At 40.7% G+C, this 17,694-nt stretch overlaps 1 protein-coding gene across 6 annotated transcripts in view; it reads right to left on the bottom strand.

Annotated features, from left to right (window-relative positions):
* Nucleotides 1-8,596, bottom strand: part of LOC145441433 (interleukin-1 receptor accessory protein-like 1) — a 391,709-nt gene extending 383,113 nt beyond the window's left edge. Inside the window, exons 1-9 of one of the 6 annotated variants that reach the window (XM_080319292.1) lie at nucleotides 7,748-8,596; nucleotides 6,357-6,555; nucleotides 4,703-4,845; nucleotides 2,783-2,926; nucleotides 2,524-2,677; nucleotides 1,673-1,791; nucleotides 1,490-1,604; nucleotides 1,288-1,418; nucleotides 528-625 (exon numbers count right to left, since the gene is read on the bottom strand). In XM_080319292.1, the coding sequence (XP_080175418.1) occupies nucleotides 528-625; nucleotides 1,288-1,418; nucleotides 1,490-1,604; nucleotides 1,673-1,791; nucleotides 2,524-2,677; nucleotides 2,783-2,926; nucleotides 4,703-4,845; nucleotides 6,357-6,435 (983 nt within the window). In that variant the 5' untranslated portion in view covers nucleotides 6,436-6,555; nucleotides 7,748-8,596. Of the gene's footprint in view, nucleotides 1-527; nucleotides 626-1,287; nucleotides 1,419-1,489; nucleotides 1,605-1,672; nucleotides 1,792-2,523; nucleotides 2,678-2,782; nucleotides 2,927-4,702; nucleotides 4,846-6,356; nucleotides 7,726-7,747 lie in introns of those variants that run through there. The other 5 variants (XM_080319293.1, XM_080319298.1, XM_080319291.1 and 2 more) reach the window with 5 other exon arrangements.
* Between the last annotated feature and the right edge of the window lie 9,098 nt (nucleotides 8,597-17,694).

Raw genomic sequence — 17,694 nt, 5'->3', positions numbered from 1 at the left:
GGCATATAATCTAGGCTTACCATATTTTGAAAATGTAAAAAGAGGACACTTTTTCAGAAATTTGCAAGATGCAAAACCGGTGAATTTTTCCCACTTTGTGATCGCTTCACTTCTGCGATAATTTGCGGCATATCACTTGCAATTTCCTCTAAATCTGACCTCAATTTTCAAAAAAGAGGACGAAATCTCAAAAAAGAGGACAAAAGGGCGTCCTCCGAGGACACTTTAAAAAAAGCCAAAAAAGAGGACAAATCCTCTTAAAAGAGGACGTATGGTAAGCCTAATATAATCGCCCTATATACTAATCATAAGGAAGCCCGAGCAACTCAATTATTGGATACCATGAATGTGAAGTGAAGAGTCTCTTGATCTCTGTGCCTTTGTCATTTTATCAACGATATGATGGTATTATTGCGACATAACGAATGAAATACCTCATCCGTGCAAAAAGCATTCCGCGCGGCAATTTACACAGAACAATTATACGAAAATACAACTTGTTTCTAGTTACGTCAGCTATAACTTACTTCTCGCAGTGAATATGGTCGTTGTCTTCAACTTCATCAATATGAGTATGGTGAAATTTCAAGCCGCGACATAACATCGTTGGTCCCGCATCCGCTTTCTAAATAAGAATATTGAGATGGAATATAAAGTTTGTATGTGATCATTTTTACAATGAACACAATTTGTAAAGGTTCTCGCTCATCCCTTCTGGGAACGATAAGCGTCCGCATCTTTTCCAATATAAACTAGTACCCCACAGTATGGATGATCCTAACACTCCATTGACGTTCGTGTTCGGTATGCGAACCTTGACATTTCAGAGGCCCGTCTTCGCCAACGAACTTCGGAGAGTTCTACAATATGAACATTTCTGGAAAGTGAGGTAATATTCGGTAATCTTAACATCTTTGATCAAAATGTCTTGAATTCCAACTTCACTTACCGCATTACAGTGACATCATCGTATGAACGTGATTAAAAAACCTACCACGTCGACAATTTATTGATTCTCGAGAATTTTGCTTGAAAAATTACACTATTCCGTAGGTTAACAATTTAGTAATTTAATGACCCCTCAGTCACCGCATCAATCGAGAAGATACGTCTTGTAATTTCGACCGATTTTACAGGTGAACAACTTAAATTAACCAGCGACGCCTCCTCCGATTCAGACATCAAGTTTCCTACTTCTATTATCTATTGTAATTGAGTTGAAATTTACGGTATTACTCCTATATCTTCTTGACCATCAATAATGTAAATATATAATGCATTACTTACACGATACCAAGTGATAACGGGTGGTTTCCAACCGATCGGTCCATCAATGTAGCAAGTGATGTTCAGCGAGGACCCTTTCTTCCCCGAGACCTTCTCCGGGCAATTCATTGAATGTTGCTGCAAAGTCGGATCTGCATGGTCGGTTCGCAGTATTTCTCAGTCGGGAAGGCTCAGAGGCCACGATAGCATGCGTATTGCGTACACTCACTTGATACGCAGACCACATATCGCGAGAGAAACCTTGTCTGATTTTTGTGCCGGACGGCGCACACGTACTCCCCGCCGTTGGCGAATGACACATTCCGAATCAGCAGCTTCTAAAAGGACAGAGTTGCAGTGTAGTGGAATGGAATCGATTTTAATGCCCGATCTAAGTATTAAATACCTCCTTATGGCTAAGGCTTGGCGTTACATTTGGAGGAAGCTGTTGACTGCAGTTGTACCACCATTCATACGAATAATCGTTTCGGTGTCCTGCTAGTTTAACCGGGCTACTTCCAGGCACTGAAATAGAATAGAATTAAATATTCTGTCTGACTTTATTTACGAAGGTGAACCGGGTGACATGGCGGCATTTTCTGTAAGATCACTTTCACGGCTTTCTCGCTAGAGGCAGACGAATTGGGTACTGCAATTTGCTTTATATATATATCGTTTATTTCGTCAAGCTATCACCTTTCCGATTTATACATCGTAGATTAGCGAAGCAGCGAATCACAATATATCTTCAAAACGATTGGGTCGAGTGAAAATGTAGGTTATCATTGGAACCAATGCTGCAGAGTACATACTCGTGCAACTATGATTAAGTTCCTGGCATTGTAGCGAGCAAGAGACAGCACCTTCTCAATGTACACCATCATGTATACGCGATGTGAAGGTTACGTTGACAACTATGAATGGACTTGCCAACATTATGTGCAATCAAAAATGGAAGTGCTCAAATCGGTGCACAACAAACCAAGGCAAGATCCCGTTCGATCTGGCTATTTTGATATTAGTCGCGTGCCTGTCGACAGGGCCTTATCATATCTTTTCAATCAATTCCACAAAACTGAAACTCGCATCCATGTCATTTATACCAAAGTGGAAAGAATTTGTAGCTTATAGATACAACTAAGTTAACTCAAAATGCATCGATAAGGATAAGACGATAAGAAAAATCATAAGTTTGACTAGGACGCTCATATACAGTTATTTTCACTGGTCATGAATCTCTGAATTGCCGCAGCCTACCTGAACAAAATAGCGGTTTGTATTTCATTCCGACTTCTGTTCCGGAGTTAATGTTGAATGACGACGGCAGCGATCGGCAGTCGTGTTTATTTTTGTTGACCACATCGCCGTAGACAATGACGTCTTTGAACGCGCACAGTTTCGTTTCGGGAGACTGCTCCGCCGGAAAGAAAGTATGTCAAATATTGATAAGATGTACGGTGTACAACTACACGCGCATGCACTGGACACGCGAGAAAAAAACGACTCGCTTCTTCACCTCAATTTTCATTGTGTACGAAGCATTCGTGGGTAGCACCTCAATTCTTGGGTGCTGGTATTTTAGGCTGTCGTATTTAATTTCTCGACGAGACATTCCTGATTTGAAGAAGATTTCGGTGCCGTTCGAAGTCATGATGGTGCACTGAAATGAATAGTTTTGTTGTTGTTAAGTGTTCATGGTAACTTGACGTCTGTAGCTATGTTAAACCAAGGTGGTATAGTCTTATTTCATGATTCCTGAGCTGTGGAGTTATAGCACTGTCCACGTTGGATATTGGGCTCTTTGAAATACAACACTATACGAACATTACGTGACGATGACGAGCGTAGAGAATCCTTCAACACTTCGGTTGGGATCCTGAAGTCGACTGTGTACATCAGGGATGTCAAACATACGTCCCGCCATTTCTGAGTAAATGGACAAAAATCTATATTTTCCAGCACATTTGCTGTTGAGATTTTTTGCATGAAATGCTGTCATGTCCAATTGTCCATTGGCCCCATTATAACATCCAACTACGGGGCTATGGTTTCACTCTAGTTACCACTAGTGACATGTCGGTGAAATTGAGTTCCAATTTCAAGAAGGCAAAAAGTGCACACCAATCACTGAGTATTATAGAAACAAATATGGACCAAAAAGTAGTTATCCACAGAAGCAAAAACGCCAATGCGGAACTGTTATTGCGGTTTACATGGAGAATATATTAGTTGCAGAAATATATGCTTGAGATATCTATGGTCGCACTGCTGTGTCACTTTCTACCCAATAGATCCCCGGACATGGGAGAAACCGGACTCGCGGTTTAATATTAATAAACCAAATTCCAACGTTCGCGTTTGCAATTAAACATCTTTTATTCCTCACAACGCATTTGTGGGGCTAACGCCAGATTACGACTAAATCAATGGGAACATATAATATGCCAACTTATATCGGGGTTAGCCTGACGACACTGTTTTAGCAGTGCTTAATTGTATTCAATTGTATTTTTCCAATTCCATTGTTCACGAATAAAGGTGGCTACTTTAAAATCGCTATGATCCGTGTATCATATGTACAATGTACATGCTTGTAAGGTATTCAAGGAATGAGTTTACTGGTCCGGTCCACGAGCGATTCGAAGGCTTCAATACGGGCCACGATGCAATTTGAGTTTGACATCCACGGTGTACATGTATACATTGTACACGCCGACACTCGCACAGCCACCGAACCGCTAACCATTGCTGCCGCAGAGAATACACTACTCACAATCACATTTGTGACCGGTATAAATGTAGTGTGTAGTCTCATACTGCAGAGAGATTTCTAACGGTTCGTTGTTCAAAGTTTACGGCGAGGAAACTAGAATCGTTTCATAAATACCGTATCCTATTTTGCGGCCAGAAATTTAAATTCGGAGTCGAACTTGATTGACTTGAATGTGTTTTGATGTTGTGCAAGAACAAAATACGCTTGAGCGGCATATATATGGGGGTACTATGCAAACTTTTTGAACAATGGGCTCGATATAAATAACTCGGTGAAACCGCAAGTTACTGCAAAACTACGCCATAAAACTCGACATCATGCAACACATAGGCATACCCTATAGTCCAGGATTTCGTGGTGTAAATATTAATGTGTTAGGTTGGTACTTCTATATGTTGGTGTTCTTGACTGTTCTCGTAGTCCATTTGAGGGTAGCTCAAACGCACCAGACTAATTTAAATTAGAAATATGTTCGGCGGGCCTTGAACCATTTAAAATTGACACGTCTACGCGTTCCGCAAGATCTTTTCTCTTCCGTTGGTATGTTGCACAGTGTGCAGAGTGTTGCACATGTATATGTGCACCCCTGTTATATGGTTGACACGAATCTAGGAAACGATACAAATCTACTCATCGATAAGTAACCACAAAATGGCCATTCACCGATAGATTTCGACTCGGGACATCTTCAAAATCTTTGAGGACATCGCGGCATCGCAGCTCCAACGGCCATCCGATATATCCAAGTTTTGCTTTACTGCCATAGTATCTGCACGATTGATTATTCGTATCATTGGCGATCGCTTCTAAAAATATACGCATCTGTACCGAAAGGTCGTGATTGTAGCGATGCAATATAACGATGCTGAAAGTCTAGGTCTTGCGTATACCGTAAGAACTTTCCAATCAATAGTAATGTGTGACTCACGCCGGGCCTTTCTCACTATCCGATTACCATATATGACATGCAGTGTCAAGTTGGCCATGCATGGAAACAACAGGTTATTTCCATAACCTGGCAGACCTCAGACCACTATATCTGGATACTCGACTTGGCTATGTTATCATATATTCGTACGACCGTTAATTCGATAATGAGTGAGTCAATAAAGATTACGAGAAAAATATTTATCATCGCGAAAGCAAATTTTCATGTTGAAGTCACTTCGCTAAATGCTCAGATCGCGGCATTCAGAGTAATAAGTAAGGCATAGGCAACTAAATTTGGATGTTGCAATTAGTACTGGGCAAAATCGAGGATATGTCATGACGTCACGACAGTGCGGATGATGTGGAAAGTTCAAATATGTACCTTTTATGCGACTACAAAGAATATAATACCAGTTCTACATCGTATTGAAGATTGTTTGGATTTTTTTTATCGTTCCTTTCTCATTGCACTTCCTGAAATTGCTATGGGTTGATCACGACTTATTGATGTGTGATTTCCACCTCGTGCAAACGATTGTACTGCAACTTCCGTATGCAGAGATACGGCCTTCCGCCTTCCACAGTGGAAAATAGAATCGAAACTAAAATTCTCCTTGATCAATCAACTGTTAGTTGCAAGGAGCGCATAATTCCAGTACCTGCAAAATCCTATCTCACTATTCGAATCGAATTCCTATAGGATTATTACTACAAGCGTCGTGCCTAGGGTTGAATTTAAGACAAAAATCAATGTTTTGTTTTGTGTTTTCAAGCCATGATGTCACCAATATTCGATTGTAACGTCATAGTGGATTGACATTGACAACTGAAATTAGAGGGTAAATATAGCTCCTTTGAACCGACAATTTTGAGGTTTTCAACCATTCCACACGGTATACGTCGCCTGTGTCGGGTGTTCATTTTCTGCAGGCTCATGCAATATGGTTTTTGAAAAACATTTACACAATTATGGCATGATTTTACAATTTTTCCTGTTATTAATCTCATTCCAGATACTTTGGTATTTCTTTTACCCTACCGATTTCATTGCAGTTTGTGGCAATGTGGAAGGATCATGACTTCGGAAATGTTTTTTCAGTAACGGTCGTAGCTTTTTACTATATGTTTCGTATGCTGAGACACGGCTAATAAAGGTTTTTAGGCTTCCACAGTAGACAATAGTATCGAAACCATAATTATCGCTGATAAAATAACTTTCAGTAGCGAGGAGAGTATAATTTTAGTACTCGAAAAAATCGTCTTTTTCTACTCGACTCAAATCATTGAAATAATTACTCGATTAGGATTCGAGTACTCGAATCATTGTGCCCAACCCTACCTGTAACTATAGCTCTACGAGCCTCAATCAGAGAAATCACCAACTCACCCGTAACAGGGATCTGTCCAGATGTCGCTCGACACAAAACTGCTATCAACATTATTGGTAACATAACGTAATCAATCATGTTCGATAACGCTGGACCAGTCGTTCTCAAAGGTTTTTGACCTCGCGGCACTCTTTGGAAATGAAAAATAGTTCGCAGCACACCAGCACAGTGTTTCTGAACTGTTTTGGCTTACGGCAACTGCAAATTACCAGAATACTTAGCAGCACCCAACCACGCACTTCAGTAGTTACGCTGGCTAATGTGATTAGCTCTGCAACTAATCCAAATGTTTCTGTATTAAATTGAACAGTTCTAGCGAAAACAAACCAATTTGTTGAATTTCGCTACAAACAAAGTCAGTGCGAAATTTGCGCTTGACTTCTAGCGCATATCCTTTCAGTGTCTGGACGCACATCGAATAATGCCACTGTCATTTTTTTCTTCAGGAACACCACTTGCGAATACGGAGTTGTAGAGGCGTAGGCTATACAATGCATTTCCACACAGATCGTTTAGCTTTAGCACAGGGGCTCCCAACCTCGGGGGGGGGGGGCACGTGAAAGCTCGGAAAGGGGGCGCGAAGAAGCGGTTAACTGAAAAAAGAATTCGCGCTTTGCGCGATTTACCTCCAATTCACGCGTGTTTCTCTATGTATACACCGAATTTCATATTTTTTAATTCTCTCATCAACAGTTATAACCTTCCGTGCCATCAAAAAATTTGTTGGAGTTGCTAGCATCCCGGTTGGATTTTGTGATAGGACGATAAGGGGGGCGCGAAATTTTCACTATCATAAAGGGGGGCGTGTCTAATAAAAGGTTGGGAACCACTGCTTTAGCACGTGTGTGAGGAATGAGGATAGTCATACCTCAATAGTTCTACTGGCAGCCACCCGCAGTTCAATTATACTTCCAACAAATCAAGATAATAACATCAGCGGCGAGGACGTTTCTCAACTGATATAATTTGATCAACTTTCTCAATTCTGATATTCGCCGCCTGCAACGCAACGTTGTGCTACACAAGCCTACCTATACAATCGCAATATGGATTGCTATATTTGTATTTTGTAATTTGTAAACGAGAGTGTCACTTCCAAAGGAAGTCACCGCCAAGTCTGCCTTCTCTACGATCAAACAACGTATTGTGCAAAACTGAATTCAGCCTTCAAGCGATATGTCGGGTAAAGCAAATTCGCGGGTGATATTGATTTCGGGCAAAACATCAATTTTGATTTGTCAAATGTACAAACTTCACATCAAGCTCGATTTAGATTATCGATCGTTTGCTATAAACTAGAATTATTTTGCGCATAATTTCACAATTTCGAAGAAATCGCTCGCGGCACATTTGCGAGGTGTAAATGGCACACTAGTGTGCTGCGGCACACCTGTTGAGAACCACTGCGCTAGATAATCGCGCGTGGAGATTCTCGAATCATAGTTTTCTCCAACTGCGCCTCCAATTTATTGCTTATTCTTCAGCATATATCTGTGCAACACAACAGATTGGTAACGGAATATTATCCACGTCTGCGGCCGCAGAAAGTTGATCTGAGGGCTGTTCCGGAAAAGAAGATGTTTTTAAACAGCTCTATGGTGAACTGATGATTAGGGCTGTTAAAAAAAACTTTTTTTCCTAAATCTTGCTGACTAGGTGATTAAATCGTTGGGTTGCCTAACAAACGATGCACACCAAATTTAAATTTATTCCAACCGGTAATCGCGGAGTTCTCACAGTTTGAAAATTTTAAATTTACTAAAATATGCCATTTTTTTTCTTCAAATTTTCTGTCAACCCCATGAAATTGTTGAGTTGTCTTCAAAAACGATGCAGAACAAATTTGTCTCAATTCCAACCCGTAGAAGCGGAGATTTTTAAGTTTTCTGTGATAATTCTGGGATCATTCATGATCGGGGGATAATCGAAGAATTATCATCGTAAAACTCAAATGACTCCGCTTCTACTCGCTGGAAATGAGTCAAAATCGAGTGCATTATAAACTGCACTGCGTTGAAATTATTCAACTGACAGAATTCACATTATTATGATATAAATTAGCCGGATATCAAATACTTCTGAGAATGTATTAGCTTTAGCTATGCCTTGCTATTTATTGGAGGCAAATAATTTCCTAACTGCAGGCTGCACTACCTGGATGGATTGGCTCAAGCCACTGAGACCCATACGTATAAGCTACATCTGAAATGGCGTTAACTCAGTAAACAACTTCCTATCATGGTATATCACCCTAGGGTTATATACCAATAAACAATCGTTCACATAAATACTATAGTCATTACTTTTTAGCATCCGTAAATTGCAGACCTATGGCCAGGCCGTGTTATTTTTGGCATTTCAGGAGCCAGATGCCAAAACTGCCAAAAATAAAAATTTAAAAATGCCAAAAATAACTAATTTTTGGCATATGCCAAAAATAACACGGCCTGCCAATAGTGTATTTCTTTCATGGTGTTGTGTTAACAGGACCGCATTGCAAGCGAGAAGAGCGTGTGTGACGGGCAGGTTTCTCACTCTATGGGTCCAGCCCACCCATTAAGGGAGAAAGCATGGTGTCCTAAATAGTGTGGGCACAGCGAGATTGAACGGTAGACTGCATTTGGTTTACGTCATACTTTCCATTTGTACGAAGGCAATTTTACGGCCATTTTAGTCCGGCTTGCCGAGCGCTAAATTTGATTTAACGGGTATCAATGGAAAGCTGCCGCTTTACTGATCACTAAAATATAAATTGTTTTCTGCTCATGGATCTGGCACCCCCAAATTCAACCACGATTTTTGCATTGTGATCGAGTTGAACATTGTGACACAACAAACAGTCCGGCTATTTCTGAGCTGCAGTCTCGTTTTGCCAGACAGTCTTGTTGCGTTAGTGTTATTAAACAAGCTAACCTTCCCAGGACTCTTCCATGTGAGTTGATAATATTAAAGCCATCTGACGTGACAAAAGTCCTCCTAAAATATATCGGTAGACTGATGGAGATGTGATGGTCGCGCTACAAAATGAAATGTGTTGAGAGACAACACAGGGAACTCCTGGAAAAGTATCGGGAAGAAAATTCTTTCCGCGATGAGATCGATGGCACTAGCGCAGTGATCTCTTTTCATGATGCTCGGAAGGCGGTTCTGCCCTCCGAAATTTTGAAGCTCTGAAAACCTTTTGTGGAGGACTGGCAACATTCTTCTTAATTCAGGAGAAACTTTGCTGGCCTGAGTTTGGAAGCACTGTTACAGTGCAAACAATTTAAGTCTATTCAAAAGCTGTAAAAATAAGGTGTTGAGCGTGTTTGTTAGGCTTCTCTTTTTGCTTATTGACACCGATTCCGAATGGATACTGCAAATTTTGTGGTTTCGTTTGATATTATTAACCTATGTAATCGCTAGGTTTTTTCTTCTTCTTATTGTTTGTTGGTACTGATTATAAGTGGATGCTGCACATTTTTTGGTCTCTATTGATAAACTGACCCAAATAAAGCGTTTTTATGACTAATTCGAGTCTGAAAATATCTATTTAGAGGTCGATGCCAAAACTGCCAAAAATAAAAATTGAAAAATGCCAAAAATAAGCTATTTCTGGCAGTTTTGGCATATGCCAAAAATAACACGGCCTGCCTATGGCCTACTGCAAGGATCAACGCAAAATAGCCAAGGCAACAAATGCAATACTAGACTGTATGAGTGTGAATATGAGAGAATGTTGTCAGTAATACACTTATATGTATTTCGTCGTTGGCGCTTGCATGTGTACATAGCATCAGGGCCCCCATAGAAGGTTAAGAATTCGGAATAAAATTTGACATTTCAGGATTGGGATTTTCCCAGGATTACTGCTATTTAATGACGGGATTTTTCGGGATTAGCAAAGTATGGAAACATACATGCGAGCACCACGTTAATTTATCGTTATACTGAGCCAAAAACACGAGAGCATTGATTGGGAAGAATATGATGATTTCGCTGCCAAAATCTACAGCAGGCGAAAACACACCATCAGTAGGATTTTCAAAAATTTACAAAATTCTGCGTTGTAAAGGCGCATTGTGTAGCCTAATAATAAAATCGTGAGCCAGCAAGAAGCTAAAAGAAACGTAGGTAGCATTTCGGTAATCGTTTGAAAGTACCTATCTATCGGCGAATGGACGGGGAATCGATGGAGTGGGCGGGAAATCACGAATTAACAATCCTGATTGGTTTATCTGTCACAAAATGCCCCTAATCGATCCCACAGGAATTTTGTGATCATTGCCGGTAATGATTGTTTTCTGTTGTGTTGGTTTGCAGTCAGTTAATTTGGTTGCAGGCAGATACCTATATTCACCATTGTTTATGTTGCCATCGAGAGAGTTCAGTAGTCTACAACAGGGGTGGGAACCTTTTTCGTCCAAAGAGCCGTATTGGCCCAATATTTTCCATTTTAACCCCTAAAGAGCCACAATGCCAATCAACTGTTACGTCACAATTTAAAATTTGTGAAGTCATCACAGCACTAATTCGAACTCACTATGCATATGATTCGTAGTGGGCGTCACAATGTCTCTGTAAAAACTTGTACTACTCATGCTGGTTGCCTTATTTGAGCATGCGGAACTTGATTTGCATAGATCTTTTGCAAGTTTCATCTTTTAATTTTACTACAGTGATATTTTTCGAAACTTAGGTTAATTACCAACTACAACAGAGGCAACAGTAATAGTGTGAATCCACTTTCGTCAGTTATACGCAACTTATGCGAAATCGTAGGCTCGTCTTGATGCTCCTTTCAAATTGAGGAATGAGGACCCATGATCCGATGCGTATAGGTGGAGCCAAACAAGGTCACTACATCCACCCTATATGGTGTGTGAACTGTGAATATTGTTTTTTTTTCTAACAATGTTTATGAATGACCAGGTTTTGAACATTTTTGTTCCCAAAATCACGCAATTTGCATATTTATTGTTCAAACATATTGCGAGAAAGGATAGGTTAGGCACATGTGAGGCTTACACACTAATTCCGAAGATCTAAATAACCGATCGACTTCTCGAATCTCAAATTTATTCGGCGGTAACGTAACGTTGCGCAACACGCCTGCATTTTAACGCCAGTCCTAAGCTATACTTACTAATCAAGAAAATGAACACTGACAGCTATATGGCGTTGTTCGTATTTTGAATTTGTCATTGTGAATGTCACTTCCGCGGCAGCTCATTTCTCGCCGTAGATCAGGAAGACATTGGTTATTTGAAAACTTCATTGTCAAGCAGGCGTCGAGATGGCTGCTATTCTCGTTTGTCATGTGATCAATCAACATGTGTAATGCGTAATTTCGAAGCGAGCGATGCATCGTACTCGCGACTGACATTGGCCACCGGCTTGAAAGCAACTTGAATTTTAGGATTTTGGAAAGGGGCCCGAGTCCCTATCCCTGAATACGCCACTGTCTTGACCTCGCAGCGTTATGTTTATACAGCCACGAGAACAATTATTCTGGCGCTGTTAAAAATTTACTAACAAGTTGCTGCAATGTTGATAAATTAGTTACAAAAATGAATAATTGGTACATAGCCATACATTATACCCTAACGAGCAATATTTAGGTTCCCTACCACTGGCCCACAATATAAAAAGATCGTACGTTATTTCCTGGATGCAGAATGTGTATAACAGTGTTAATATGTATTGTACATATCGTACTGGACAGTTAAAATATAAATGGAGTGCATGCATGCACTTTTCCTTTGCAAATAGCATGCACAGAGCTACCAGAAATCTAGTATGGAATATTGGCAATAAGTTGCGTGAGGGAGGATGGTTTCCGGAGTTACGCTATGTGCCAACTTCGCAATTTCAAAACACTCCTGTCGAAACTCGCCAAATAAGCCGCATCTACTTCGAAATGCAAGCTAAGCTACGATTCGTCTCTAATCTCTAACGTTAGATACTCGTTTGCCCCTGCTAGCCTTGAAAGAAGTGATGCCTTCTCGTGGGTGAGTGACAATTTTAAATCTGTCGAAAACTAGAGTATTTGATGGTATACATGACTTCCTACCAAACTACCATTATGAAGCGCGAATTAGAGCAGCTTCCCGAGTAATCACTGATGTCCGTGGCAGTAAAGGATTGACTAATTGCCGTAATTGGTATTTTATCATTCTAATGTCGAGTGTTTGAGACTGCTGATATCGTAAAGACGCTTTAGTACTACTAGGCGTAAAGGCCATCGACGTTGTAGATGCTTCATAGTAATCCCATAGGATTAATCTTGGGATCGGGATACTCAAACAAGTAGTTTTAGAACGTAGATTTTATCGAGGTATTGTATACGTTTAGTATAGTAAATCGGAAGGGAGCGATTTTCGCTGTGTTATCACAGACCTGGGCAAAGTGCGGCCCGCGAGTCATATGCGGCTCGCTGAGCTATTTTGTGCGGCCCGCGAGAGGATGCTTTGACTTCAAAACATGAAACCTGTTTTTTGAATGTTGATGTGCGGACTAAAACCATAGGCTGTGTCAACTGGACAGTACGTTCGTTCACCTTGAAGCCTGTTAATTAATACGCCACGATCACGCTGCCTATACGTACCTCGCATGCGCAATCCAGATTCGGGGGCGTGAAAGCATCTGACGGGGGCGGGAAACCGAGATTGAATGAAATTTTTTTCGCGCTTGGCGCGATTTACCCCCAGCTCGTAGGGATTGCTCAGTGTATTGTCCGACTTTGATATTTCAGAATTCCCTCATGAACACCCATCGCCATCCATGCCATCAAACTATCCGCTCGGATTGCTAGCATTCTGGTTGCTCTTTTCAATATTTTGTGATATCACGTTGAGGGAGACGTTAAATTGTTCAACTGCATAAAAGGAGTCGTGCCTAAAAAAAGATTGAGAACCACTGTTTCTGTGTCTTAATGGTAGAACGTGAATACGGGTTTGAAGAAAGTTGAAAATGTATCATGTTCAACATCGTTCCGAATCATGACGGCTAATATATATGTTTTGAATTAACCGCCAGCTTCTCGTTACCTAACATCAACACATTCACTGAGCAGCATTTATCATCGATGTAATTGAAAAATGAAATTAAAATACGCAGCAAAATATAGCTAATAAATTTCACTCGGCCTGCCAACGTATTTTCTACTTCTCATTTGGCCCGCGGAAAAAAATAAATGCCCACCCTTGTGTTATCATGATACTGATGGGGCACTTATTTTTTTACGATAAATGCACTCATAAAAGTGACGCGAACCAATCCCAAATTATTTTTCTGTACGAAAGGCCAAGTGCAATAAGTATTCATTTTCGTGCCAAAAGCTGGTTAGCAGAAGTCGAAGTGATATAAAACAGTGTTACTCAAGCGCCAGTCCGTGGCTGGTTACTTGCCTGTCCACCGATATATATTCCAATTTGATATCGCAACTAAAAAACGGAAAAAGGTTGTATATGCTTGTAAACTGACTTAGTAATGAATCATCCAATTTTAAATTAATTTAGTAGTTTGAAAACTTATTTTCTGCTTGTCGTAATTATGGAGAGTTCACGGTCTACTTTGCGCGTAATATACGTCACGATGTTGCAAGTGTTGTACCGGAACTGTTGAAAAGTAGATTATATTTCGTTTAGGCATGTTGTATGGTAAAACTACGAATATTTGTAAACAAACTTCCTTAAATTCCGATATCGCAATTACAGCAATTGCAACCCTTGACAGAATAATAGAGGCATTCGCTTTTCTTTTACACAACCACAATCAAGTTAGTGGTCTTTAACATGACTTCGCGAGTTTCGCTTTTCACCAACTTCCATAGAAACACGTAGAAATGTATAATATCAAAAATAAAACATTAAATGTAGTTTACAATATTACTTTTGAGTTGCACACATCAGCAGTGATTAAATTTAGATGGAAAGGTTCACCGGTCCGCAGCATTGTTTCGAATATTTGCCGGTCCGCGAGGTCAAGCAGGTAGAGCAGTGGTTCTCAACCTTTTTGTCTTCGCGGACCCCTTTCGAACCGACATTGACGCCGCGGACCCCCACGAAATTTTTTGTCAAATTTAGCTCAATTATCGTGCAATCGTCATATGTCTTGTGCAAGTGATAACTGTAGGCTTAGTGATAAACAGCAACTGAATAACTATTCTTGAAAATTAGATCATACTATTCATGTAGAAATTGGGTTTACTTCTATTATTTCAAAGCGAATTCTGCAACTGCGTTTCATGAAATGCGTGGTCGTGTCTTGAAAATCCGCGCCTTCGATTTGGATTGGATATGAACGAGTGCCGAAAATCCATTTCCACAAATATAGCTGGTGGCGAATGTAATGATAACGCGTAAGGCTTCCGACGACACATTTGGGTATGATTTTTTAATGAACATATAACGTCCAGCCTGGTCATTCTATCTAGCAGCATATCTTGAAGTTATTATGGAAAATTGGTTGTGTATATCACAGGAGAATATGGATTTTTGTAAACATTTCGAAGTCCATGATTGACCTTATTCATCCAACTTCTTTTCCACAATCCCCAACAAAACATCTCTAAACAGCAAAATGTTTGCATCAGTAGGATATAGGCAATTTAACAATTAAAATGAGTTTGCACAGAAGGATATCCTATCTCAGACGGTCATTCTGTTGATGTGATCTCTGGAGTTTTACCAGTAATGAAGCGAAACTGCCTCGTGATTTTCCGAATTTAAAAGAATACAATTTAGAATGTCAACTATTTTGAGGCTTCGCGGACCCCCTGAAAATGCTTCGCGGACCCCCAGGGGTCCGCGGACCCCCGGTTGAGAACCGCTGAGGTAGAGTAATTAGTGAAAGTAGTCAAACATGTACACATGAGTACTCCTACAATGGAGGGTTATTTCGCTATCGTCACACATCCAGTAATAGCTGCGGTAAGCTCCTCAGTTTGGATTTTCAAATATATGTCTACCGCGCTAAAGATCGGCCCCTATATTCAACGGATTCATAATTTTCCACGATTAAAAGCTCATCAATATTTGGTATCTACCCAACATTGAAGCTCTAGCTCCCGCTTTATTTTTGGGTCAAATACTCTACGCGTATTTTCACAACATCACATTATGACCTTTTTTGTACGCGCAAATTCTCCGTCATCGAGAAGCTACTAGGTACGAAATTCGCCACCTGTAGAAATCACCGCCTATGTTGATAGTCAGTTGACGCCAAGTTGGAATGTGCGCTTTTACAAATATTTCTTTTGGGAATCCCTCTTCTCAAGTTTACATACTTTTCAACAAATGACGTTGTTAATTTGAGAATTTCCCAGGGCTCAAAATAATCGCTTACATTGATAAAACGATTATAGCCAAGTGAAACTGCGTGCTTTTGCAAAATATTTCGAAGGGAATCGCGCTATAAACCAGCAAGAACCATTTCGAGAAAATGTGTCGCAATATAAAAAAAACTAAGAGCGAAATCTTCCCAGGCTCATAGCATCCATCAGCTCTATAAAATATGCGTCATCGATATCTTAAGACGTCTCGCATACTTGAATAACTTTCTCTCTCAAATTCGCGTTTCCAATAGCGATCAGCAGCTGCTTGGTCTCGGAAAAATAGTTGGAATTCTGGCTCAGTTCCAAAATGGAAAGGTTGTCTCGCATCGTTCTCTCGATTGCGGTCGCGGCGGGCATACGCCGAATGTTTGAAATCCCGGAGAAAAGCAAGACCATCACTATGACCGCTTGCGATAACTCGACGAGTCGGCTAACTGCCCACCACTTGCACGCCAGTATACGTGTCGTAATACAGACCGCTGGACGATTCCGGATCGACGAACGTGAATATGAGATCGTATATACGCAAACCGAAAATGTAAGTAGCTGCGGTCAACCCGCAAATGCATATCAGAGAGAATAGATTGCTGGTGAGAAACAGCGAGTTCATACTCGACCCGGTCGAGTTAAAGTAGCCAGTGTCACGCGGCATCTCGTACTGACAGTATGTTGTGTATTTCCGATCTCTGATTTCTGAAGTAAAATGAAGACTTCATGCCGTTTGCTGCTTTTTTGGTGTCTTGTAGATTCAACGGATTCCACGGAGTCGTAGCTATTTCCTCAATCACGTTTGGTATGTACTTAGTATGAGACAGTAGCGTGTCCGCTTTCTCACTGATTACACTGCCCTTTTAACCCTTCTGTTTGACAGCCACCAGTTTGAGATAACTACCAACAAGCAAGACCCGACGACGTTGATAACGCCTGCGTATAGCACGCTGTTATAGTCTGTGACGCAAACTGCGTTCACAAAATCCGTGTCCGCCCCTTCCATATCGTCCGAAGTCATGCTAAAAATCTCACGGCACCTATCGTTTCGAAGTTGAACGACGGAAACATGGACGCGGCCAACATGACAGCTAGCGAATAACTTCTTGCTACCACCCACCATGGCTGCAGGTCGTTGTCCGTCAGGATATTGGAAGTAAAGTCTAGCGAGGACATCTCATATATATCTCGAATGACAAACGAGCATAAAAACGCAGAATTCTAAATCGATTTCAAACGCAGTAAATCGAGACGGACATATATTGTCCTTCGATGAATTTCGGGCGGTATTTCGCTTCAACATGGAGGTGCGCAACCTGTATTGCTAGTGTTTGGGTGCACAAAGTGAATTGTGCATCAACATAGTCCAAAAAGAACGAAACCAATAAATTGCTTTCACAACTGTTTCGTTTTCAATATACCCATAGCCTACTACCAGCCATATTGCGCTAACCTTTTCCTGCGGAGGGTGGCATCTTGCGAATGTGCGAAGTGTGCGACGGCCAACATGTCGTGCCGGGCAAATCCCATTTCTTACGGTTGTATGTATTTTTAATACTCACATTCAATATTGGAGGCGTAGCCTGTATGCTAGGATTGTGCCAAGGGAGTAAGTCATCAGTTCCATCACTTAACCTCTTAGGATCTATATATTTACGAATCTGATTCTAAAGGAATAGGACACGCAATAATTAGCCTCGGGTGCTCGCCAGTCCCTTGAAATGAAAAACGTTATAATGTAAACCAGCATGACTTTTACATAGGCAAAGCATTATGCTGCTCGTGCCTTGTCACAAATATCAGGATTTTGGTAATTGCACCCCAATGTGTTGCCTGTTAAACGACGAAGCAAGCTGTACGCAAAACACAGTAAAATGTTTCGAACAAAAGAAAAAAACATCCGTCTTCTTTACGGCAATAAATTGAATATCGTGAGTGGCATCCAAAAAAAGATAAGACGAACCCACTGGGGGTCGCTGCCCATAGGTGTTTGACCACTGCTCATAAAAGCATCTCCCCTGTTATTTGGAGAC

Source organism: Botryllus schlosseri, chromosome 6 (genome assembly GCF_051294905.1).
Source record: "Botryllus schlosseri isolate E-star chromosome 6, Bs_hap1, whole genome shotgun sequence".
NCBI lineage: Eukaryota > Metazoa > Chordata > Ascidiacea > Stolidobranchia > Styelidae > Botryllus > Botryllus schlosseri.
The sequence above is the reverse complement of the archived record's forward strand: the minus strand, read 5'-3'. Positions and strand labels throughout refer to the sequence as shown.